Raw genomic sequence first — 25,229 nt, forward strand, 5'->3', positions numbered from 1 at the left:
GGTGTAGCCGGTATCTCTGGGTCATCAGCCCCCACTTGTGGGATAGGTAGTAGATTATTCTGGTGCCAGACTCTTACCCGGCCATCCACGTCTTTAATGCGGTAGACCGGGAGGCACAGCATTTGTGACTCTTCTTCCAACGGTCAGCCAATTTATGTTTCCCTGGGATTCCGAGTTTGCAGAGCACGGCGTCTCCATGGCGAATCTCCTGATGTCTAACCTTATGGTCATATCGTCTTTTATTGTTAGCGTTTAGTTGGGAAGAGGACATTTCAGCTAGCTGAGCCGTTGCACATACCTGAAGTGCGTCATATTGGATACGCCGTCGGTTGATATCCTCAGACTACCGGCAGCCGGGCTTCTCGACCGAACATGGGAAAGTAAGGGGAGAACCCGTAGACGCGTGGCGGGTACAATTATATGATGCATGTACCAGTGTTTCCACATGCTTGCTCCACTCCCTTTTCTGAGCGTCTTTCTTTGACATTTGAAGCTTCCGCTCCCTTGGGTTCACCCTTGAGGGGCTCTTTGTCCTTCTCGGGAGTGTGTAATCGAATGTATGACTCATGCCCTTTTACTATTCCTAGTAGGTCCTCGAAGGTAGGGGGAGGTCCTTGCAGTAGAGAGCACCCAATCATGATCACTATGTGATGGGTGGGGATGGCCCCTCTAAGGAATTGTTTGCGACGGTACCTGTTCAACATGCAGTGTGTGTGATGTCAGAACATTCCATTCTGTGACACCATTGCAGATTTGGAACATCCTATTATGCAGAGGAGATGACATCACATGATATTCTCATTTTTAATAAACACACTCTCTGGTTTAATACTTTCTAAGCCATGTCCCCTGAACCCTGCAGAACCCTGCAGAGAATGCCTTTGAAGCTAGCTCTAAAAAAAAATCATGTTTACAAAGTTATCACAGGGGCCATATTTTATTCCCACCTCTGGCATACAACTGCCATTATCTCGAGACTATCAGGAACATGCAACCCATCTGGCACATTTAGTGGGCCATACAGAATAGGCACTCCCAATTAACCTCTCTTTGAAGACAAGCACAAACCCAGAAAAAAGTCCTGACCTGCTACAAACCCAACATATGGTATTATTAAAATAAAACTCTGATCACATTAACCCCTGAAGCACCAGATGGATTCAAATACATAATATCTCATGATATTATCATGACAGGAATATTTTATTGGAAGTAGATGTATATAATAAACCTGTAGTGACTAGAAGTCGCTACCATCAGGTAGATGACTCTATGTACAATATGTTTATATTTACAATATGTTAGCATTTTGTAATAGAAATACGTTTCTATTCCTTTTCTTTCTTCCATTTTTTTATGTGCAGGAGAACTAATTAGAAATGAATAAAATTCAATCAAGCAAGCAATCCAAATTAATTCAAGGCTCATATGCATAACCATAGTAATGCGATTAGTAGTGAATGACCCTGCTTAATTCTTCCAAATGAGCTTGTTCGCTACCATTACTAATGAGCTGAGCCATTCACCTATTATACAACATACTGTAGTATACTGAAGAAAAAATGGAGAGAAAAGTCTCCATTAAAGGAAAGAATATACGCCTGTTTATTACAGAAAGAGAGACTTAGGGCCTCGTGCAGTAAGCCCCGATAAAATCTTTTCGGCAAGGGTTGCCGATAGGCCTTTTTTTGGCGATTTGCCCTCGCAGTATTCAGTAAGGGCCGAATCCATGCCGATCCCTGCCGAATGACTGCGAAGGCAAAACTGCCGATGAGCCTGTGCCGATACAGCCTGGCTCCCGATAGGCCTTTTCTGCCGATAGATGTTTGAAGCAGAGAGAGACAAGCCGCTCTCTCGGCGCAAACATTGGCAAAATAAAAAGTATTAAAAATACATTTTTACTGATAGTGTACATGTGCAGGGAGTCTCCGGAGCTGAACCGCATTGGTTTCAGGTCCAGGGACCCCCTGCTTCCCGAGATACAGACCCCTTTATGAGGTGCCGGTATCCCTCTGCATTTAAAGGTCCCGATCACGTGACCGCGGAATGTAAGCAAAGCAGAGGGATACCGGCACCACCTAAAGGGGCCTGTATCTCGGGAAGCAGGGGGTCTTCGACCTATAACCAAAGCGGTTCAGGTCCGGAGACCCTCTGCACATCAACACTATCAGTAAAACACACATATCAATAAAGACTCGTTCCTTACATTTTCGGCTATGTGCTACAGTAACGAAGCAGCATGAATGTATTTTTAATAATAGTGTACAGTGAGCAGGGGGTCCCCTGAGCTGAACCGCGTTGCTTTGTGGACCAGGGACCCCCTGCTTCCCGAGTTACAGGCCCCGGAATGTGTAATCGGGTGGCAGTGTCGCCGCCATCTTTATAGCACCCCATTCGCGCTGTGTCCGCTATAAATATGGCGGTGACATTGGCACCGGTGCCCAAAACCGGGGCCTGTAACTCGGGAAGCAGGGGGTCTCTGAGCCACAAATCTATGCGGTTCAGCTCAGGGGACCCCCTGCTTCCGCACAATATTATTAAAAATACAGAAATGCTGCTTCATTACCATAGCAGATAGCCGCTAAGGCAATGAAGGGGTTAAGGCAGAATAGCATGTTTATTGGGGACATTTGCCCTCAATAAACATAGCAATAAACAAAATACACCCCCTATGTATTTGAAATACATAAACAACAATAAATACATTAAATACATATAGTACTCACCACCCATTTCCGGCTGCCACGATGAAGGCCAACCTCCTCTTCATCCTGCCCATGCCCCCTCCGCTGCTGCAAAACAAACACAACAATGAAAACATCCAATGTAATGTCCCCTAACCCCTTAATCACCATAGCGGTTATTAATCGCTACAGTCATTAAGGGGTTAACCCACCCTCACCCACCACTCGGGAGGCCTATATACCCTCCCACACTAACCCCCCACCCCGTGAGGCCTAACCACCCACACCCACTACCCACAAGGGAGGCCTACCCACATACCGTTGGGGAAACCCCCCCCCACCCCAAGTACCCACAATAAAAACAATACAGTGACACACAATAAACATCATTATATTTATTAAATAAATTACCCACCCCCTGTGCCCCCCCATAAATACAAGATTTATCCTTTTACAAACAGGGTTCATAACACAGCCCCACGCGAGTCCCCGGTGGGCTGGCGGGGCACCTGACAGACCTACAGGGTACCAGCAGCCCTTTTCAAACAGGTTCTGGAGGCCTGTTGGTTCGTCCCGCCAAGCGCCATGGCCCCCAATATAATGATGTTTATTGTGTGTCACTGTATTATTTTTATTGTGGACTGGGGGTGGGGGGGGGTTTCCCCAATGATATGTGGGTAGGCCTCCCTTGTGGGTAGTGGGTGTGGGTGGTTAGGCCTCACGGGGTGGGGGGTTAGTGTGGGAGGGTATATAGGCCTCCCGAGTGGTGGGTGAGGGTGGGTTAACCCCTTAATGACTGTAGCGGTTAATAACCGCTATGGTGATTAAGGGGTTAGGGGACATTACATTGGATATTTTCATTCTTGTGTCTGTTTTGCAGCAGCGGAGGGGGCATGGGCAGGATGAAGAGGAGGATGGCCTTCATCGTGGCAGCCGGAAATGGGTGGTGAGTGCTATATGTATTTAATGTATTTATTGCTGTCTATGTATTTAAAATGGGCACATTCACTATTATCCCTTTGTGGATAATAGTAATTGTGGCCATTACTATACTGTATGTGTTAAGGGGGGGTGGTTATTTCTTTATAACTATGTATGTGTTTAGACATTAATTTGGGGGGGCACCTAATTGGTACTGCAGGCCTGCGGGTAACACCCGAGGGCCCCCGCCGGCCTATAGTATCATTGATGTGCATATATGTGTATGTTAGGGGTTGTTGGGGTTATATATATATAAAGGGGTTAAGGCCTCCCGCTACCCACCCGCAAGCCCTAAACAACCCCCGTTGGGGCTAATACCCCCTTCACCCACCCCCGCTACAAAAAATAATCACACACAGCAGCCCCACACTAAATAAATAAATAAATCTAAATAAATAAATAAATATCTCTATATAAATAAATATATATATGGTGGGTGAAGGGGGTATTAGCCCCAACGGGGGTTGTTTAGGGCTTGCGGGTGGGTAGCGGGAGGCCTTAACCCCTTCATGACCGTAGCGGTATTAACTGCTACGGTTGTGAAGGGGTTAAGTGCACCCGCAACCCCCCCGCAAGCCCTACACAAACAACAAGGGCCAAATACCCCCTTCACCCACCCCCGCTACCCACAATAAACCTGGCACGGTGGGTTAACCCCTTCATTGCCTTAGCGGTTTGCCGCTAAGGTAATGAAGTGGGCTGTACATGCATTTTTCCTGCCTCGGATGCATGCCGGGGGCCTCCGGTGCTGGTATCAGCTCCGGAGACCCCCGGCATCAATCACAGACAGGCAAAAGGCCTGATTTTTTCTAAGTGTCGCCCTTGCCGATGCTTCTCCTCCACCAAGTTGCCAACTTTAGTTGGCGGGCTGGATTGCCGAAAAACTCTCCATTCTGGAGTGCCGATCAGCACCGAAGAGCTGATCGGGGCTACCTGAATTCAGCCGGGTTCAAAAAGTGCCGATAAGTGGCTTATCGGCAGCCGGATGCCGATAATTTTTTATCGGGAAGAAATGTTGCCGATAATTCCCACTTATCGGCGCTACTGAATCAGGAGGGCAAAAAATGCCGAAAAAAGCCTTATCGGCGCTTACTGCATAGAGCCCTTAGTTCAAGCAAAAGTTAATATTTTAACTTTGAACCTAACCTATGAATTGAATGCGTTTAATGCATTGTGATCATACTTTTCATTCTTTGGCTACATTATTTTTTTCCCCTTATACAGCGCTGACAGTGCACACAGCAATGTACACAGAACATGGCAGGCACAATGAGCCCCTGCCCAGATAAACTTACACTCTAATGTCAGTACCTGGGGCACAGGGAGATAAAGTGACTTGCATATGGTCACAAGGAGATGATGCTGGGATTTGAACCATTATGAGCCCTGCAACCCTATTTTCACTCAATAACTACAACTATGTTTGAGTGGTGTTAATTAATACCAAATTGTCACAAGGTTATTGGCTGATAGTATGTCCTTGTTTAAATAGCTATTATAATCCCTCAAGTGATACAAGAGAGCATGTTATGAACTTGTATTTCAAACCCCTTTGTGAGTATTTTGCTATGATAAAAGTGTACTAAAAGAGGTCCATCACACACTGATGTATGGACCATTAGAAACAGGTTGACATAACACCAAAGCACAGACTTTTGCAAAACGATAACAACAGTGGGTATATTTATGGCTTCTGACTTCAAGTTGTTGATACCACATATAAAAACCTGACCGATTGCACTACCTGTGTGTTCAATGATAAATGCTGCATTGCAAGCAGTATTCCTGGTAGCACATTTTTTGGGGGGAGGGTGGTTTTAATATATGCAGCATTTCAGTGCCTTTGATGAAAACGAATTACCTAAGCTGACGATCGATCAGCGAATATTCTGCCCCCTTGGTTCACCTAAGGACCACCTTTCCATATATACTTCAGTCAGTGGAACACAACAGCTGCAATATAACCGTATATTACTAAGAGTAACATTGTCTATTGTTACAGCTTTCAACTCAGCCACAGTTTCCTGCTGGGAACAGAGCAACACTTTCCTGTTTGTGATCATTTGTTGCCAAAGCTCTTGCACTGCTGGGCTCAAAAAGAGGTGTGCCGGAGACTGCTATAGCAAACAAAGGATGCTCAGTACATGAAACCCCATTAAAAATGGCATTAAGATTTTAAATGCAGTAAGTATTATCTAATACTACACAACTGATGTATAAAAACAAATTATGTCAGCAATGCTGCATTGAAAAGGCTGCTGTATATGGTCAGGAGACTGGCTTATGTTTTACCTAAGCCGGAGAAGAGTTCAGCTCCACGTGAATGGGACTAAAATCTTCTCCATGGAGATGGTGTCACAGCAGCTTGAAGAGCAGCATAACTATCTAAAAAGATGGCAGGCTAAGCACTCAGTATGTTCAAGCTCTGCAGTATGTCATAGTCTGTTTTGAAGCGAGGAAGCCACAGTGTCGGCTTAAAGAGCTCCTTCTAGCCATCAGACACCAGCTACCTGGGAGTCCTGGTTTTCAGATAACAGATACAGTATATCATATTCTTCTTTCCATTTTCTGAGCAATCGTCTGTCCGCCATGTAGCCGTTTCTCACTCAGTTGGGGTTATACAGAAGTGAGAACCAGCTACTGAGTAAACAGGACATTGTGTATGTTAACCCCTTTCATACCAAAGGGACCTGATCATATTGTAAATTCATATGCTTCATGGATACACTGGCACAGATAATATTGGGTCCAATGACCGCTCTTATAGTTTATCTGTATTCAGTCTTCAATATATTTGGTCGAAATTGGTTTATCCGAGTCTAACCCTCTCTTTTCCAGGGGTACTAGCAATGCTGATTAATCTGCTGTCGAGTCTTGTCCAGGGCAGTCTACAGGTTGCATTGGGGAAGGCTCACCAGACAGACCCCTTGTTATATTTATTTGAGTGGGAACATGCAAATAGGGTAATAAAAGTGTTGATTGGTGAATGGTGCTCACAAACACATAGGGTAAAAAGTAGAAAACAAAATAGAAATAGTGAATGCAAGTATAAGGTAATGGAGAAAAAAATTAAAACTACTACAGTACATGAAATCCAGCAAGTAATTTTTACATCTCCAGAAATCACGCTGCTACAAATATGCTGCATGATACAATATAAGTACATACCATACTTCTAAATAGGTGCTGGGTAGAAAATGTGTAGCTTTTCATTTACACAGACAGTAGAATTAGGTTTAAATACTTATAAATACTAAACTTATTTCACAGCAGACACTCATGCAAGCTTCCTTTTGAAAAAAAAAAATGCTCACAAATATGAGACACGGAACATTTAGTTATGACATTGTGGGATGTGTTATACTTACCTCTGGATCGAGGTATCTGTCTTCTGTGAACAGGAGTGGTACAGCTTATGGTTTGACAAATTTTAAGTTCCACACATCTTTTTTTGGACATATTCAATTGTTCCAAATGACAAAATTACCCACTAAAAAAAAGAAGAAATATGTAACATAATTATGTAGCAGATAAACTCGACAGGCTATTATCACAGGGAAGCTCACAAGTACTGTAGCACGGATCTCTTGCAGTTTAGAAAGTTTGGTTGCCTGAATAATTTATCTCGAAGGAGTAAAATGTCAGGCACTGTAATTTAAGTAAGCACTCTAATAAAGGGGCATTCTGAAACCTATTTGTGGTCCACACAAAAGTACTAAATTGCCTATGTGCAGAAGAACAGCTTGTATAGTATACATGATACATTGATATTGTTCTTATTATTTTAGAATGTAAGTACAATTCTAATATACTATGTGCCTATATCTTTAGAAGCTGATGAAGGCTGCATTTTTACATCTCATGTTTGTATGTATATTTGTGATTTGTGTTATAATATCACCTTATATGTCACATGATAAAAAAAATGTTTATCAAGTTGAACAACAATTTATATATTTATAACAACATTTATATAGCGCCCCCTTATCCAGGGCGCTGTACATTAGTTTGTGAAACAATGGTGGGGTTATATATGGAACATTCCATGTGATGGGCATAAAGTCATTGTTAATATGTCTTTATGGTGGGCAGGGGTGGGAACATTATGGTCAGGTTATGGGTTAGATGCATTGAGAGCTTGCTTGGATGGTCGGCATAAATTAATTAAATACTAGTGCACATCTGATCTTGTAGTCTAATTGCTTCACTTTTTTTATTAATAGTTTTAGGATACATAGCTAAAAAAAAATCAAATAGACAGTAACAATATCTAAATTTTTCATGTGTTTTTAATTCACATTGATTAGGCGCAGATTTACCTTTATTTGTTTGTGTGTATTCTGAATATACACATGCGGTACAAGTCCCAGTACCCTTGTCAACTGACAGCTGCCATTCACTCCGGTGGAATTTCTTTTGGATCCAATCTCTCAGTCATTCTGCTTTTTTTCTCATCTTGAAAACCTAAGAGGCAAAAGATCAAGTTTAATGCTCAAATTTTACACACTGTGTACAGTAGGTGCCGGAGCAGTAATAATTTCCATGCTGGTAAAGCTAATGCTTTAACATGTGCCTTATTTACCATGCTTTTTACTGTTAGAGAATGTCAAGAAGTACATTGTTATCATTTACAGGTAATGTACAAACCCTAAGTGGAGTGTCATCGAGCGCATCGTATTCTGTGCAAAATCACTAGGTCAGGGGTGGTCAACACATCAGGTTTTCAGGATATTCCTGCTTCAGCACAGGTTGCTCAGTCAGTGGCTCAGTCAAGGACTGCCACATGTGCTGAAGCAGGCATATCCTGAAAACCTGACCTGTTGGTGGCCCTGAGGACTGGAGTTGGCCACCATTTCTTCACATAAGGGGGGTTGATCTCAGGTCCTCCAGAGACAGGAGTCAATGTGTTTTGTCGAGGCTCTCTCAAGAATCACAGATCCTTGAGAAAGCTTCGGCGAAACGCATTGAATCCTGTCTCTGGAGGACCTGAAATCAACTTTCTGGCAGCCGTGACCATAGATGCCTCATCCGCCAGGAGTGCTGACATCACAGGAAGTGAAGCTCGCGGAAGGGAAAGACGGAGGCGGGCAGAGAACGGCAGAGCGATCTTCAAAGTCCTGTCAAATGAACTTTACACATATTGAAAATATGAGTGCAATTTGTCATTTCTGTGTTCATGCAATATATATTTATTGAGACATACTGCACTATAACCCACAACACTGGACCCACAACATACAAGACATACAACGCAGAGGTGGATTGGCGACAGTGCTCCTATCAGAGAGAGATGTATCTCTGATTTTCTTATATTACCATTGTAATTTGTGAGTGGGACAGATACACTTTTTATTATACACTTTTTTTTATCTATTGGCTACACTATTATTTGTATTTTTTTATCATTCATATTCACAACGAGATCTGCAAGCGCTCCCCATATTTGGACAACTACGCTATTTCAGTCCACAACGGTTTTGAACTGCTGCGTTTATACCTTTAATCACTGTTTCACTATATTGGGGTGAAGGTTATACTAAATAATATATTTTTCTGAATATTTTTTAAATTAACTTTATTTTAAATATGTGCACATTTAATTGGACTTACATATTTGGGTTATAGCACATGCTATGTAATTTAATGCACGCTTGTGATTGAAAAGAACCCCACTTTATTTAGAAGCGCCCGGTTACACCCATTTTTTTCTCATAAGGGGGGGAACAAATGGAAATAATGTAGGTCCAGATAGTTAAAAAGGTTCAGTGGTGTATTCTTAATGCATTCACATTTTCAATGGAAAAGACAAGCTCTTCATTATTGCTCTGGTGTAATCAATGTCCTTCTATATACTGTGGGATGGAAGAGGAGAAAATGAGCAAAATATAGTGTAATATTTATTATAACATATGTTAAAAATTAAAATCTATCCTACTCACGTGGTTCAAATATTTCTGGTATGCTCAGCTCACTCCTGGACCTGGTATGCCTAGTTTACTCTGTGAAGCGTGATAGATATTCTGTAAAATTTGTTACTGTGGTTTTTACAGTTAGGCTATCTGACTTTATTGGCAAGCCTGTAACTTCTGAAACTCTTGGTAAGTGGCGGACTGGGGGTTTATTGGGTTTTGTAGGTGAATATAACCAAAACCACGAAAAGTGTGATACTACTAGGGTGACAAACATAAACCTTGCAGAGACAAGAAAAGAACCCCCTTAGACTAGCACTCAATCCTTAGGTACAGGTGCGCCAATGGGTGTTATAAAACTTGCCTTGGAAAATCTGGGGCTATCACCAACAAGACCCAGGCACATGCTGGGTACATGCTGCAACGTTTCAGTGACATTTCTGCAGAAAGACTAATGGCCCATCGGATTAACACAGCAGGGGTCCCTGGCAGCCCCATTCAGTTTTGGCCGATCGGGCATATTTTTGCTCGGCTGGACCAAAATGCCCTGAACTTGTTAGTGAATCGCGCTGAGCAAAAGTTTTCCAAGCAGCCGCAAAAACGTGCTGCATAGTGCATAGCCCCCATAATTTTGGAAGAAATTACAAAAAGTAAAGTTATTTTAACCAGAACCAAATGAGGATAAATGGTTAGTCCGATAATAATCAATAATGATAAGGTTTCATACAATCTGAAAAGTATTGTAGGACAATGGTGTAAATCATACCAGCAATGCTAATACTATAGTATTAACCATAATGGTCAACATTCTTCCGTCCACAATGAAAGGGCACATATAAAAGAGATACATAAGCAGCTTCACAAAGCAAGCCACACATTGGAAGACAAATGGCAAGTGTAGCAAAGTTTCAACTGAAAAGGCTCAAGCGCATGAGACTCTAAAAGTTACATAGTAAGAAAAATATACAATCTGCTTGAAAAACATTTTTCTCATGGAATCTAATATTAAAGCAATACAGCTATCTTGAGCTTGTATAAAAATAATAATAACAAGCACAGTAGATATTTAATCTAAATCCAGCATTATCTCACTGGAATTCTAAATAGCATGTATATATTCAATATAACTTTTAAGGTTTAAGCCAGATCATTAGGGCATTTGGTATAAAGAACATGAGTTATTTTAAACACAGCACAGTCAGATATATGATTTATATATCTTAAATGAGAATTTAGCTCATAATTATTATTTAATCAAAATCAATTGATAAATCAATAGAAACAAGCAATCCTTGAGAGCATGATAAATATTGATAAAGCTGTAATCTTGTGAACATTCTCAAAATTAATTGGGTATGTGGACTGCAAAGCGATAACGGATTCAAACAACAGAATCACATCACAGTCAAGGGATAGATCAATATAGTATTAGATGTTATAATCTGATCAAAGAAAATATTTGAGATCCCTCTCAGGGTTAATTAGCTGGACGTATCAGCCACGGTTCCCATACATTGTGGAAGGAGGCCGTAGTTCTTTTCTTGCCTGGCCAACAAGTAGGTCAGCGGATCAATAGGTATAGTGAGGCCTATGACCTCTGTAATTATAGACTGTATGGTATCCCAGTATCTCTCATGTCTTTTATTGGTGCGATTGATAAACACATATGACATTTAAAAAAATGTGTACGGTCACTCCTAAAATCAGGATGCTAACCAAACAAAGCTTCTATGAAGCACACTTACAAAAATTACAATCCAAATAACAATATTAATATTAATTTTTAAATGTCATATGTGTTTATGTAATCAATTGTGATTTATTTTGTGTTTGTATGGTCTTTTGATCTAATATTAAAATATACATATATTTTATATTAATCCGTGGTGCGCTTGTGTGCATTGTTTTTTCTCTGTCTTTTGGAGTGCTCTCTAGGGAGCTTTCCTTATTTAGGAGCATTTGAGGAGTGGCTCCTTGCACTAACAGCTGCAAACGGATTTGTGTTGATTTTAGAAGACGCCACGAGCAGCGCAGAAACCTTTCTTCTGACTTTTAGAGTATGGTTAGGATCTATCAATTCCTCTCTATTCTTATCAAAGGCATTGAGATAAGCATTATCAAGTATGATTTTATTGTATCCTCTTGAAATAAAACGATGGGTCAACTCTTTTGCTCTTAGATTGAAATCTTCTAAATTAGAGCATTTCCGATGTAGTTGTAAGAATTGACCACAGGGTATACCTTTAAATAAACTTTGGTTGTGAGAACTAGTTGCATAAAGTAGTGTATTTCTAGAATGTTGCTTACGGAAAATGTCTGTGTGGACCATTTGGTCCATACCTACATAAAGATTGAGATCAAGAAAGTAAATGTGGTGTGGGTGATATTATGATGTGCATGAAAGATTGTGTGAATTGTCATTGATGTATTCAATGAACAAAAGAAGCTCCTCGACAGAACCACTCCAAATAAGCAAGAGGTCGTCTATATAACGACGGTAGAAATGGATATAGTGACAATAGGGGTTTCTATCTCTGAACACGTAGGACGCCTCCCATCAACCCATGAATAGGTTATAATAGGAGGGTGCGAAGCATGTGCCCAATGGCAGTCCCACGTGTTTGGAGATAGAAACCCCCTGAACATTTTTGTACAATGACTTCTGTGAATCTTTGCAATGTATACTGTATGATGTATACTGTAAGTACAACTATGGGATAAGTATCTCTCATCTAAATTTAGCATAGGTTGAGCTTGATGGACGTGTGTCTTTTTTCAACCTCATCTACAAGGTAACTATGTAACTGTCACAGCTTTAATGCTTTGCATTATTAGCAAAAAAATAATAATACAGCTTTACTACTCAAACAGATGCAAAGTTTTATTATGTTGCAGTAGAATGAAGTCAAGATCTCACTTAACCATTATGCTGGTGTGTGTGCCTGTAATGTATTCATGCTGCACGGTGGTCACCCATCACAAGATATAAAGTGCTGAAGAAGTTATTATTTTGTTATACACTGCCATCTACTGGTTGCTCAGTCCCAAGCAAGACATAACATAAAAAAAACATTTCTATTTGGGATCATTGATTAAATAGAAGTAGCCGTGTTAGGCCTCGTTCAGGGAAGAAGCGAGCGCGCTGGCGCTTGAGCACTGTGACATCAGGCGCTCATGCTGATCGGGCGATTCTTGGCCAGCTACTTGCGTGCATAGGGGGGGCGTGCCCATGATGTCACGTGAGCGGTTCGCCCTCATTGGCTGAACCGTGCACGTTACCAGGGCAAGCGCGACAAATACAAAAATATTTGTCTCCCCAAGCATCGCGCCTCTGCACGCTCATGTACATGCGTGCGCGCAGCATGGACCCAATTTACTTTAAATTTACCTCAGCGCGTCACATCCCTGTCGCGCACATGCGCACCTCTTAAAGAGACAAACACTTACAGGAATGCCTGGACTAATCTCAGGGTGGCTACACCTGAGTTTCACCCTGCCTCAGCCTATCACAGGTCTACCTATATCTGAGCCACTCCTCCCTGTTCTCCCTGATTGGTTCCCTTCGGTATATATGCTTCAGTCACCCTCTGGTCGTTGCTGAGCATAGATCTTTCTATGCACCGTGCTCACTTGCAGCCTGAGTACCTGTCTACTATTCCGAATACCTGTTGTGACCATGCTTGTACCTGACCTGTCTCTTCTTGTTCCCTTGAACCTTGGCGTGGCTAATGGACTTCTACGCTCTCTACTCCACGAACTCGGCTTACGGACATCTATCACTCTACGCTCTTCAATCCTCGACTACGGCTTACGGATCTCGACCATTCTACGCTCTCCAATCCCGGACCATTGGCAAGTACCCTCACCACTCTCCTATCCTGACCCGGCTATGTTCACGACCCTGCAATCCGGACCCACCCCCCATGGCTTAGGGAGGTGGTTATATACATTCCCCACCTCGGCCCCGCGGTTCAATCCAGGTTGCAGTGAGTATCCGTGACATACACACACTTATAGTAATGTAACATCCTCCCACATTTCCACACCTACCCACACCATTGATATACACTCCCACTCCACACACACCTTTTGTAATGCGCTCTATACACTGTGGGCTCTTTATTTATACACACACACACACACACACACACACACACACACACACACACACACACACACACACACACACAAGGACTATTTAACACCTCTAGTCAAAAATTGCACACTACACAGGGGGAGGGATGGGCTCTAGTCACATTCTAAGATGCACTGTTTTTGAGTAAACACCTTGCCTGCTTTATTCAATATAACATCGCCGGAAGAAGAGATCAGTGTATCTCGAAAGCTCGCATAAATGAAATCATTTTTTTAGCCACAGAACTATATCGTCTATTCATTTTTGATATATAGAGCAAAGAACAAGTGAGACTCAGTGAAATTTATACCAGAAAGACACACCTACCAATTACAATCAAAGATTAAAAAATCGCAGGAAAAACCAGGTGAGTACAAAATTTCAACCAAGTGAATCAGCAGCTGTGGAGAGAGTCACGCTATTGGCTATAAGGCATTCACATGATACATGCTCAAGTAGCATCCTACATTACCATGGTAATGATCAGAGGTTTAACTCATCCAGGTCTGAGGAGGCAGGAACCTCTGATTCTACAGGGTAGACATACCCTGAACAAGATGCGGTTGTATATGCGCATGCGCAACTGTAAAAACCTCTGCAGGCTTAAGTAAGAATGGACAGATATGTGTACGGTATATAATAAAGTAATCATAACCTGTCCCCGCAGTAGCAACGGTATCTATATGACTTAAATTACTAGATAACCTAATTGAATGCCTGTGGTCCTGGAATATTTGCCTACATACAGTTAAAATATATATCCCACCAATTGACCCCTGGAGGCCTATGTAATGCATTGCAGGCTTCTTTGGCAGCAATTGAGTTAAATGTTTGAGTACAATGTATAGTTTGCATCTTGGTAACTCATTCAGCGCTCAAGGGACCCATAAGACATTGCAAAGGCTTCATGATTGGTCAATCCAACAGTGATTTTGGGATAGCTGAACAGGAGACTAAACAATTTTAACATTACTAATGCATCCAAAACAATATAAATTGCATGAAACCATTACAAAGGTATGCATTTAACGGAGTTGATGACAATCATGTCGTTTTTGTTGAAATAAGGCTAAAAGTGCATATTTTAGTTATCACTACTTATCAATAACATTTATTTTATATCTATCTCTGCAGACTCCTAACTGCAGCATTCCAGGGATCTGCTGGTGACGTTAAGCTTTATTTTAAGATGTTTTCATTTCCTTATTATTATTATTACTAAGGAGAGCAATAACAATCATCCTGCCGGAATATCTTTCAGGGCACTTAAGTGTTTATTCAAAGGCTTTGCAATGTGCTGCAATCACGTCCCAATGGGGTTACATACAGTAGAAGACCAGAGCTTTGACATCATTAAAATCCAATCTCCATCACAAATAGTATAATTCAACCAGTAATAGGAGACCATGCTGTTTTTTTAAGCAGTGAGTTAAACACTGGTCGGTGGGCAATGAGGTTATCTGTAAGGGAAGGAGCTATACAGGCAACAACTAGAAGCACACATAGCCAATCAGAAAAATGCATTTAATACCCAATCACAAAGCTGGTTATTCTGACCAATTGGGAAACGTGTTACAGTGTAGTAACCAGGAAGTGCTCTGCACGTTGATGTTGTTGGTGAGTTGATGACATTGGCAATGCAATGTTATATTATATTAATGTCGGGTCATGATAGAATGTGTTTAGTTCTCCTAATGTTCATGTATTTTACTCTAGTGCCTGAAATGTAACCTGCTTGTTTTGTTCACATTTCTGTTGATCCTTAGCCAGGCCTCCTCTTCTATATATGCTCATGTAATCCGAGTAACACCAGGTGAGGTGTAAATATAACTTCCCCACAATTTATTACAAATAAACTGATGATTTATTTTATTGATTTGGAGTATGATTCAGAAATATTACATTTGATGGTAATAGGCATTTAAAGTATATAACCCATTTTTTTTTTAAATTATTAACTCCTAGCAACATTAATTTACTCAGATTGTAAGCTCTTCTGGGCAGGGACTGCTTTTCCCATCTACGTTTATGTATGAAGCGCTTTATTCCTATTATGTCACGTGTGTTACTGCTGTAAAGCGCTATACACATAGATGGCGCTATATAAATAAAGATATAAATACTGTACTTTAATTTAAAGTAATTAAAATACACAGAAAATAAGACAAGTTAAAATAAGTAGAGATCAATATATAGATAAGGACAAATATTTCACCTTCTGGTTGGAGGTTAAAGGTTGGAATTATTCCATTTAATATTTGCTAGGAAGATTTTATGTATTGTTTTGATAATTATGACAGAACTGGTTTTGTAATATATAGACAATTCCAATATTTGCATTGTAGTGAGAAAATATATATTTTTTATTAGGGTTATTTCTACATAGTAAAATGAAATATTTGTAGCAGCAGTGCTACAACCATCACCAAATGGGGTTTCTGAGTGAGAATAAAAATGTATACATGCACATTGTGTTGAGGACAGTTTTTTTGTTTGTTTTTGCAGACCAGTGTTATTTGATTTTGAACTTTACTTGCTTTTTTCATGTGGTCACCTCAGATAGTTTCTGTGCTGCAAAAGCCTATAAAAATGGAATATATATAGCTCAACCCCGTTATAATGTGATCCGTTACAACGCGAATCCGCTTATAACGCGATGCAAGCGTGGCTCACAATTTTTGTATTTATGAATACTTTACAACACGATTGTTGATGTCTTAAATACCTTATTGTACAATGCATTCAATTCAATTGTACATTATTTCTAACGTGATCCGCTTATAGCGTGATGTGATTCTTGGACCCCAAGCACAGCGTTAAGGGTTGATTATATATATAATATATATATATATATATATATATATATATATATATATATATATATATTACGCCCAATTTTCCCAGGTTCAAAAATGACCTGCACATTTAAGCTTGAAAATATCCCATTATTTTAATGTTAAATACTGAAGAAAAAATGTGACACAAGATTGTTGTACTGTAAGTCTGTGTGTGATATCCTGCTGTTTAACTATAGATTTAAAGCTGCTTGTTTTATTTCTACTCCTGCAGCTGAACATTTTTGCATAATTTTTTTGTAACATGTTTTCTCTGATACCTATTTTACTTAACTTAATAATGTTGGATGTGGCATTGGGGCTTTTGTCGTTTGTTGTATACCTTCTGTATATGCAGGTTTTAAACCGCTTTCTGGGAAGTCCATATGGATGCGGGTTAAAGAAGCATTTCTTTCGCTTTTCTTTTCTTCTCCTACCTATTGGGCAGTACAAAAGCATGGCATATATATATATATATATATAGATATAGATATAGATATAGATATAGATATAGATATAGATATATATATATATAGATATATATATATATATATAGATGTGTGTGTATATAGATATATACAGTGCTTGACAAATCACCCAAAAATCTACTCGCCGAACAAAAAAATCTACTCGCCACCTAGTCCCGCCCCTACCCCGCCCCTAGTCCCACCCCTACCCCGCCCCTAGTCCCGCCCCTACCCCGCCCCTAGTCCCGCCCCTAGTCCCGCATTTAAAAAAAACCCTAAATGAAATAAATTGAATAAATTTCTAGTAAGAACATTCGTTTTTGACATAAGTTTATTTATTGTATTACATTATACTACAATTAGTCCTTGTTACGTGTGTGTGTGTGTGTGTGTGTGTGTGTGTGTGTGTGTGTGTGTGTGTGTGTGTGTGTGTGTGTGTGTGTGTATAAATGTCGAATCTAGGAAAAAAAGCCAGGTGTGAATGACTAGTTTCCTGCACCCCTTAACTAGTGCCTGGACGTCCCCGCTTCACAATATTTAAAGCAGCAATCCCGCCTGGGATCTTACCTGATCCGCAGTCCCTCAATGTCCAGGTACCCTCATTCCTGCAATGTTATACATTGGAGGGAATGTGTTCCCTACCTGTCTTCTGGGTTAAGGGGGGTTCCGATGTCTTCCGTGTGAAGCTTGAGTCAGATCTGGAAGAAAGCAGTATAGGTTATTTCGGTGTAGGTATAGGGCAGTTAAGATATACAGGGTAAATAAAATATCCAGATTGTGAGACAGAGAGAGGATGAGAGAGATGGTGCGACGGAGAGAGGGTGAGAGAGAGGGTGAGAGAAAGAAGGTGAGAGAGACGGAGAGAGAGAAGGTGAGAGACGGAGAGAGAAGGTGAGAGAGACGGAGAGAGACGGAGAGAGGGTGAGAGAGACGGAGAGAGGGTGAGAGAGACGGAGAGAGGGTGAGAGAGACGGAGAGAGGGTGAGAGAGACGGAGAGAGGGTGAGAAAGAGACGGAGAGAGGGTGAGAGAGAGACGTAGAGAGGGTGTGAGAGAGACGGAGAGAGGGTGAGAGATAGGGTGAGAGAGACGGAGAGAGGGTGAGAGAGAGGGTGACGGGGTGAGAGAGGGGCTGAGAGAGGGGGTGATAGAGGGGTTGAGAGAGACGGAGAGAGGGTGAGAGAGACGGAGAGAGGGTGAGAGAGACACGGAGAGAGGGTGAGAGAGAGGGTGAGAGAGACGGACAGGTGAGAGACAGAGAGAGGGTGACTGTGGGGGTTGGGGTGACTGGGTAGGGTGATTGGGGTGTGGGGTGATTGGGGGGTAGGGTGATTGGGGGGCTGGGGTGACTGACTGGGTGTTTGGGTGGGGTGACGGGGTGGGGTTATTGGGGGGTTGGGGTGACGGGGTGTCTGACTGGGTGGGGATTACTGACTGACTGGGTGGGGTGACTGGGCGACTGGGCACAGGGCAGGGGGGTGGGATGACTGACTATGACTGACTGGGTGGGGGGGGGGATGACTGACTGGGTGGGGGGATGAATCACTGGGTGTGGGGGTGACTGACTGGGTGGGGGGATGACTGACTGGGTGGGGGCATGACTGACTGGGTGGGGGGATGACTGACTGGGTGGGGGGATGACTGATTGGGTGGCGTGGGGGGGTACTTCTGGTGTCCTACACGTTCTCTCTCTCTCTCTCACACACACACACACACACTCTCTCATACCCATAAACACACTCTCTCATACACACACACACACACACACACACACACACACACAAACAAACTCTCCTACCCATACACACACACACACACTCTCCTACCCATACACACACACACACACACACACACACACACACACACACACACACACACTCTCCTACCCATACACACACACATACACACACACACACACACACACACACACACACACTCTCCTACCCATACACACAAACATACACACACACACTCTCCTACCCATACACACACACATACACACACACACTCTCCTACCCATACACACACACATACACACACACACACACACACACACACACACTCTCCTACCCATACACACACACATACACACACACACACACTCTCCTACCCATACACACACACATACACACATACACACACACACACTCTCCTACCCATACACACACACATACACACACACACACACACACACACACTCTCCTACCCATACACACACACATACACACACACACACACTCTCCTACCCATACACACACACATACACACACACACACACACACACACACACGGGATGGGACGGGGAAACACCCTGCTACTACCTGCCGCCCCGCGCGGGCAGCGGGAGCGAGGGGAGGAGGGGGTGTAAGAGAAACACCCGAGCCGCGTGGGCAGCAGGAGGGGGTGAAGCACCCGAGCCGCGCGGGCAGCGGGAGGGGGGTGAAGCACCCGAGCCGCGCGGGCAGCAGGAGGGGGTGAAGCACCCGAGCCGCGCGGGCAGCGGGAGGGGGGTGAAGCACCCGAGCCGCGCGGGCAGCAGGAGGGGGTGAAGCACCCGAGCCGCGCGGGCAGCGGGAGGGGGGTCAAGCACCCGAGCCGCGCGGGCAGAAGGAGGGGGGTGAAACACCCGAGCCGCGCGGGCAGCGGGAGGGAGGGGGGTGAAACACCCGAGCCGTGCGGGCAGAGGGAGGGAGGGGGGTGAAACACCCGAGCCGCGCGGGCAGCGGGAGGGAGGGGGTGAAACACCCGAGCCGCGCGGGCAGAGGGAGGGAGGGGGGAAGAGAAAGACATGAGCCGCGCGGGCAGCGGGAGCGCCGATGGGAGGGGGGAGAAACACCTCTGCTACCTCCCGCGCGGGCAGCGGGAGCGCCGGGGACCGGATGTATCAGTATAAATATTTATTAAGGCATTAAATTCCCCCCCACCTCACGCATGTGTCCACAATCCTCTCCATGACCGGATCAGTGCAGGTCTTGTAAGTAGGAGGTGACACAATTATACAGGAGGATATATAGGAGGAGGAGCAGCAGATGCACGCGCGCGCGCACCCCCAAACCCCCCCCCTCCCCATTACTTACCCGTGCAGAGAAGGAAGGGCGGTTTGAAGTCCTGGCAACTCCAAGCCGCGTCACAGCCAGAGGGATTTTTTTTTCGAGCAGGGGATTTTTTTTTTTGCAGAGCAGGAGAAAAGCTACTGGCCACGAGCCAATATCCGATCGCAGCTGGCGAGTTGGCGACCGGGTTTGTCGAGCACTGGATATATAGATGTGTATATATATATATAGATGTTATATACATATAAAATAAGATTCTAAATTAATAGAAAACAGCTATGTCTATCATTAAGTCTTAGAAATTGTCCCAAACTAGATGTATAATTCCTGCCTTGTGGTGTAATAATTTGACATTTACATATCCATAAGGCTTCTCTTTTTGAGTATGAAAGAGTATGTGTTGTCTCTTCTCAGTAGGTATATTTGCTCGGTTTTTGTAGAATATATTTCTTGACTCTTCCCCAAGGGCGCACACACACTCAAACTCAACGATTCGTGAAACCAAAGCCGTGTATTAAATACAGAAGTCCAGACGAAACTGCAGGGTACAACTTTAAATGTACACTTTCGTCTTTCATATATACAGCAATGTATCAGACTCCCTAACGTGGAATAAATGCCAATTGTGTCCTTAACTCCTGCAATAGGCCGCGGCCGCCCCATGTCACTTACATATGCCGGCTGCCTACTTTCCCCAGCCCCTCTCCTCCTCCTTCCGATTCGCAGCGTCAAATAATGCCGCAGACGTCACCAAAGCGTCGTCACACGGTGTCTCGTTGACATGGTAACGCGTCATCACGTTGCCTTGGCAATGAGACACTGTGATGCCACATTGGTGACATCCGCGGTGTCATTTGACGCTGCGATTCGGAAAGAAGGGCGGCAGAAAGGAGACAGCAAAGAGGTGCTCGACATATGTAAGTGACTTGGCACCAGGCCCGAGAGCGCGGCAAATGTATATGGGACGGTCATTTTTGCTGCACCAAAATGTTGCCACACGAGGCCCGGGCCTGATGGAATATCTGTCACTGGCAATAGGCACTCCTATGTTGGTAACATCCGGTCTCTGCATTCGGTGTAACAAAACATAAACCTACTTCCAGACAGCTGTACACAAGGTACAGTACATTATACTGTGGCCCTGATAAAGTGCAGAGATGTGTGAAACAGGTGAGCCTAACATACAATTTAACACTGCTATCACTTTCCTCTACTTATTACATTGACTAGCATGCTGATATGATTTGGACTTAAAAAATAAATAAAAATAATAATAATCTTTTTCTGGACCTTTTTAACCAGCCGGCATCTTAATTTCTTCATCTACTTACGACCCCTATATAACCGATATTTTGCATCTACCTTATCCAATGACCTCAAGTGCCTAAAGTTACACCATTCACATGCTAGTATATTTATTACAATCTTCTGTGTGTTGAGGGCCGGGGAAACCCCACAATGTGGAAATTCTGATTTTGACATTTACATATTTTTTTGCTCTCTTTTAGGAAATCAGACTGTGCAGCCATGGCATTGAAAGGGTTAATTCGTGTAACAGGCCTGTGTGTTTACCACATGAAATATACATCTGTGGTAACTTCAAACCGTGCGCTTGCCACCACCGTATCCTGCAGGTATTCTTGTACAAAGCTTCCAGCTGAAATACAACAACAATCCCAAGAAAATATGACTTTAGTGAGCAACCTGGAGATCATGGGTGTGGATATTACAATGGCACGAATGCGTCAGCCAGGAGTATTAAAAAGGATGATCACACATGAGGAGAGCCTTGCAAAGTTTCTACTGTCCAAAGGAGCTAGCAAACAAACTATTGCCAACATTGTTTCCAGATACCCAAGAGCAATCACCCGTACACATGAGCACCTGCATAAGAAGTGGGAGATTTGGCAAAGTATTTTGAAGACCGATTCGGATATTCTCAAAATTGTAGAGCGCTCCCCAGAATCCTTCTTCCGATCTGAGAACATTGAAAACTTGGAGGAAAATATAATTTTTCTCAGCTCCCTTGGCTTGACGCCTAAAGATCTAAGCCGGTTACTAGCCAAAGCCCCTCGGACATTCTCAAACCGAACAGAGCTGAACAAGCAGATTGTGGACTTTTTAAAAGATGTCTATCTTTGTTTAGGAGGGGAAACCCCCCAGGATTTTGTTCGACATATCATTTCAAAAAACATTTTCCTTTTAATAAGAAGTACTAAACGCCTCAAAGCCAATATTGATTTTCTCCAGTCGGCTCTTCAGCTGACAGATAGGGAACTGTTGGTCTTTATTCAGGGTCATGGTGCTGAAATTCTTGACCTCTGCCATAATTACATTAAAAAGAACTTTGCAAATGCTCAACAAAAGCTGCTTTCCATCGGTTGCTCAGAAGCAGAGATCACTCGCTGTATAATTAGCTGTCCGTCTATGCTTTACCTGTCCCACTTGAACTTTGTCACCAAAATTGATATTCTCGTGGAAGCTGGCATTAATAGTCATCAAATACTTGAAAGACCCAGAGTTCTGGATGTAAGTGTTGACACTATAAAAGGCAGAATAAAAGACCTGGCCGATATTGACTATGATTACCAGGCCTTGGGGATTAGTATTTTGGAGTTAAGTAAATCGAGGTTCGAAGCTAGATTTAAAAAATTACGTGATTCTAAATGAACATATCAGCAATACAGGAACTGTTGCATACTGAAATAAATACACATATGTAAAGGGTTGTGTTGGTAATATTTTAAAATAAATATATACACCTGATTTTGATTTTTCGTACTAATGCTAAGAGTTTGGACACAACTCACCCAGCTTTTTTTTGTTTTTGTTTGAAGGCTACTGTTTTTTGCCGATCTTGATATTTTTGAGGCATGAGAAATACTCCTGCCTAGTTTCTTCAATTGAAACACAGTCACAAGAAACTGTATGGTGCTCCAACATGAACCACTGGCTAAATAGCCCAAGACTATAAGCATATAAATTGTGTCCCTGGAGGTCCCAGACAGTCCAGATCAAATGCACCTTGAGAAAGAGCCACCGGCTCGAAACGCGTTGGTGGGGGCCTGAGGGCTCCGTTTTTTTGTATTTTTGCACTGATCCAATAAACTAACTTTTTTTATCTGGGTCCCACTCTCCTAGTAGTTCATTTTGTTTCCAGCTGTGCTCCATCTCTCCTTCGTTTGGATGTTCAATTGAAACACAACCTTGTTGCGTATATGGTTATTTACAGTGGTCGACAAATCACCAAAAAATCTACTCGCCACCTAGTACCACACGTGTGCTGCTTGGGCTAATAGGAGCTCGCCACAATGTTAAATCCACTCGCCCGGGGCGTGCAAATGTATAGGTTTGTCGAACACTGGTTATTTATGTGGTTGTTACAGTTTGAAGTTTATTAGTGGAAAATAAAAAAGCAAAAAGAAATATGAGAATAAGTACTGAAGTTTCTTGAATGAGGGGAGATAAGTCTCTATTTTTGTTACCCCCTATGGGGTCAAAGTGTTGTGGTGTTTGTCTGCTTATCTTTGCCAGACGGGGCTCCGTACTTGGTAAGGCCCAGTGAGACTGGGAGTGGCGAGTGGGCTAGTTTTAAACGTGAGTTCTGGGAGCCCACTCGCATCAACGGCTGGGTCACGTGGGCCCGACTTGGTTTCACGGGTCATTGGTTCAAGGACCTTTTAACCCTTTGAGCGAGAACTCTGGCAGGGATAGCGCTTACCAATTATTTCATGGTTAAATTGTATTGTATTGTATTGTATGTCTTTATTTATATAGCGCCATTAATGTACATAGCGCTTCACAGTAGTAATACATGGGGTAATCAAATAAATAACAGATAATATAAATAACAGATCATGGGAATAAGTGCTTTAGACATAAAAGTAACATTTCGGAAGAGGAGTCCCTGCCCCGAGGAGCTTACAGTCTAATTGGTAGGTAGAACGTACAGAGACAGTAGGAGGGAGTTCTGGTAAGTGCGTCTGCAGGGGGCCAAGCTTTATGTATCGTGTTCAGAATATCCACAGTGCTATTCATATGCTTCTTTAAGCAAGTGTGTCTTAAGGTGGGTCTTAAAGGTGGATAGAGAGGGTGCTAGTCGGGTATTGAGGGGAAGGGTATTCCAGAGGTGTGGGGCAGAAAGTGAGAAAGGTTTAAGGCGGGAGAGGGATTTAGATACAAAGGGGGTGGAAAGAAGACATCCTTGAGAAGAACGCAAGAGTCTGGATGGTGCATAACGAGAAATTAGGGATGAGATGTAAAGAGGGGCAGAAGAGTGTAAAGCTTTAAAAGTGAGGAGAAGAATGGAATGTGAGATGCGGGATTTGATCGGAAGCCAGGAGAGGGATTTCATGAGGGGAGATGCTGAGACAGATCTAGGAAAGAGTAGAGTGATTCTGGCAGCAGCGTTTAGGATAGATTGTAGGGGAGACAGGTGAGAGGCAGGAAGGCCGGACAGCAGGAGGTTACAGTAATCAAGACGGGAGAGAATGAGGGCCTGAGTCAGAGTTTTAGCAGTCGAGCAACAGAGGAAAGGGCGTATCTTTGTTATATTGCGGAGGAAAAAGCGACAAGTTTTAGAAATGTTTTGAATGTGAGGGGCGAATGTGAGAGAGGAGTCGAGTGTGACCCCTAGACAGCGTGCTTGGGCTACTGGGTGAATGATTGTAGTTCCAACAGTAATGTGGAAGGAGGTAGTAGGGCCAGGTTTGGGAGGAAGTATGAGGAGCTCTGTTTTAGCCATGTTGAGTTTAAGGCGGCGGAGGGCCATTCAGAAACTTTGGTTTGTACAGCAGGTGTAAGGACAGGTGTTGAAAAGTATATTTGTGTGTCGTCGGCATAGAGGTGATAATTAAACCCAAAAGATGTTATTAGGTCACCTAGAGAGAGTGTGTACAGAGAAAAGAGAAGAGGTCCCAGGACAGAGCCCTGGGGTACCCCCACAGAGAGATCAATAGAGGAGGAGGAGGTGTTAGCAAAAGAGACACTGACGGTACGATGGGAGAGGTAGGATGAGATCCAGGATAGAGCTTTGTTCCGAATACCTAGAGTATGGAGAATGTGGAGGAGAAGAGGGTGGTCCACTGTGTCAAATGCTGCAGAGAGGTCGAGTAATATGAGCAGAGTGTAATGACCTCTGTCTTTGGCAGCATGGAGGTCGTCAGTT

The 25,229-nt window shown here is 42.9% G+C and overlaps 1 protein-coding gene across 2 annotated transcripts; it reads left to right on the forward strand.

The window, feature by feature from the left end:
- The first annotated feature begins 15,269 nt into the window (after nucleotides 1–15,269).
- Nucleotides 15,270–24,385, forward strand: MTERF1 (mitochondrial transcription termination factor 1). Of its 2 annotated transcripts, none has more exons than XM_075587387.1 (2): nucleotides 15,270–15,326; nucleotides 21,571–24,385. In XM_075587387.1, exon 2 carries the CDS (start codon nucleotides 21,590–21,592, stop codon nucleotides 22,730–22,732), a length of 1,143 nt encoding a protein of 380 aa, XP_075443502.1. In that variant the 5' UTR covers nucleotides 15,270–15,326; nucleotides 21,571–21,589; the 3' UTR covers nucleotides 22,733–24,385. The 2 variants fall into 2 exon arrangements, with proteins under 2 accessions (XP_075443502.1, XP_075443503.1); XM_075587388.1 differs by lacking the exon at nucleotides 15,270–15,326 and adding an exon at nucleotides 15,333–15,522.
- Nucleotides 24,386–25,229: the final 844 nt, after the last annotated feature.

Source organism: Ascaphus truei, chromosome 2 (assembly GCF_040206685.1).
Source record: "Ascaphus truei isolate aAscTru1 chromosome 2, aAscTru1.hap1, whole genome shotgun sequence".
NCBI classification, from domain to species: Eukaryota; Metazoa; Chordata; class Amphibia; order Anura; family Ascaphidae; genus Ascaphus; species Ascaphus truei.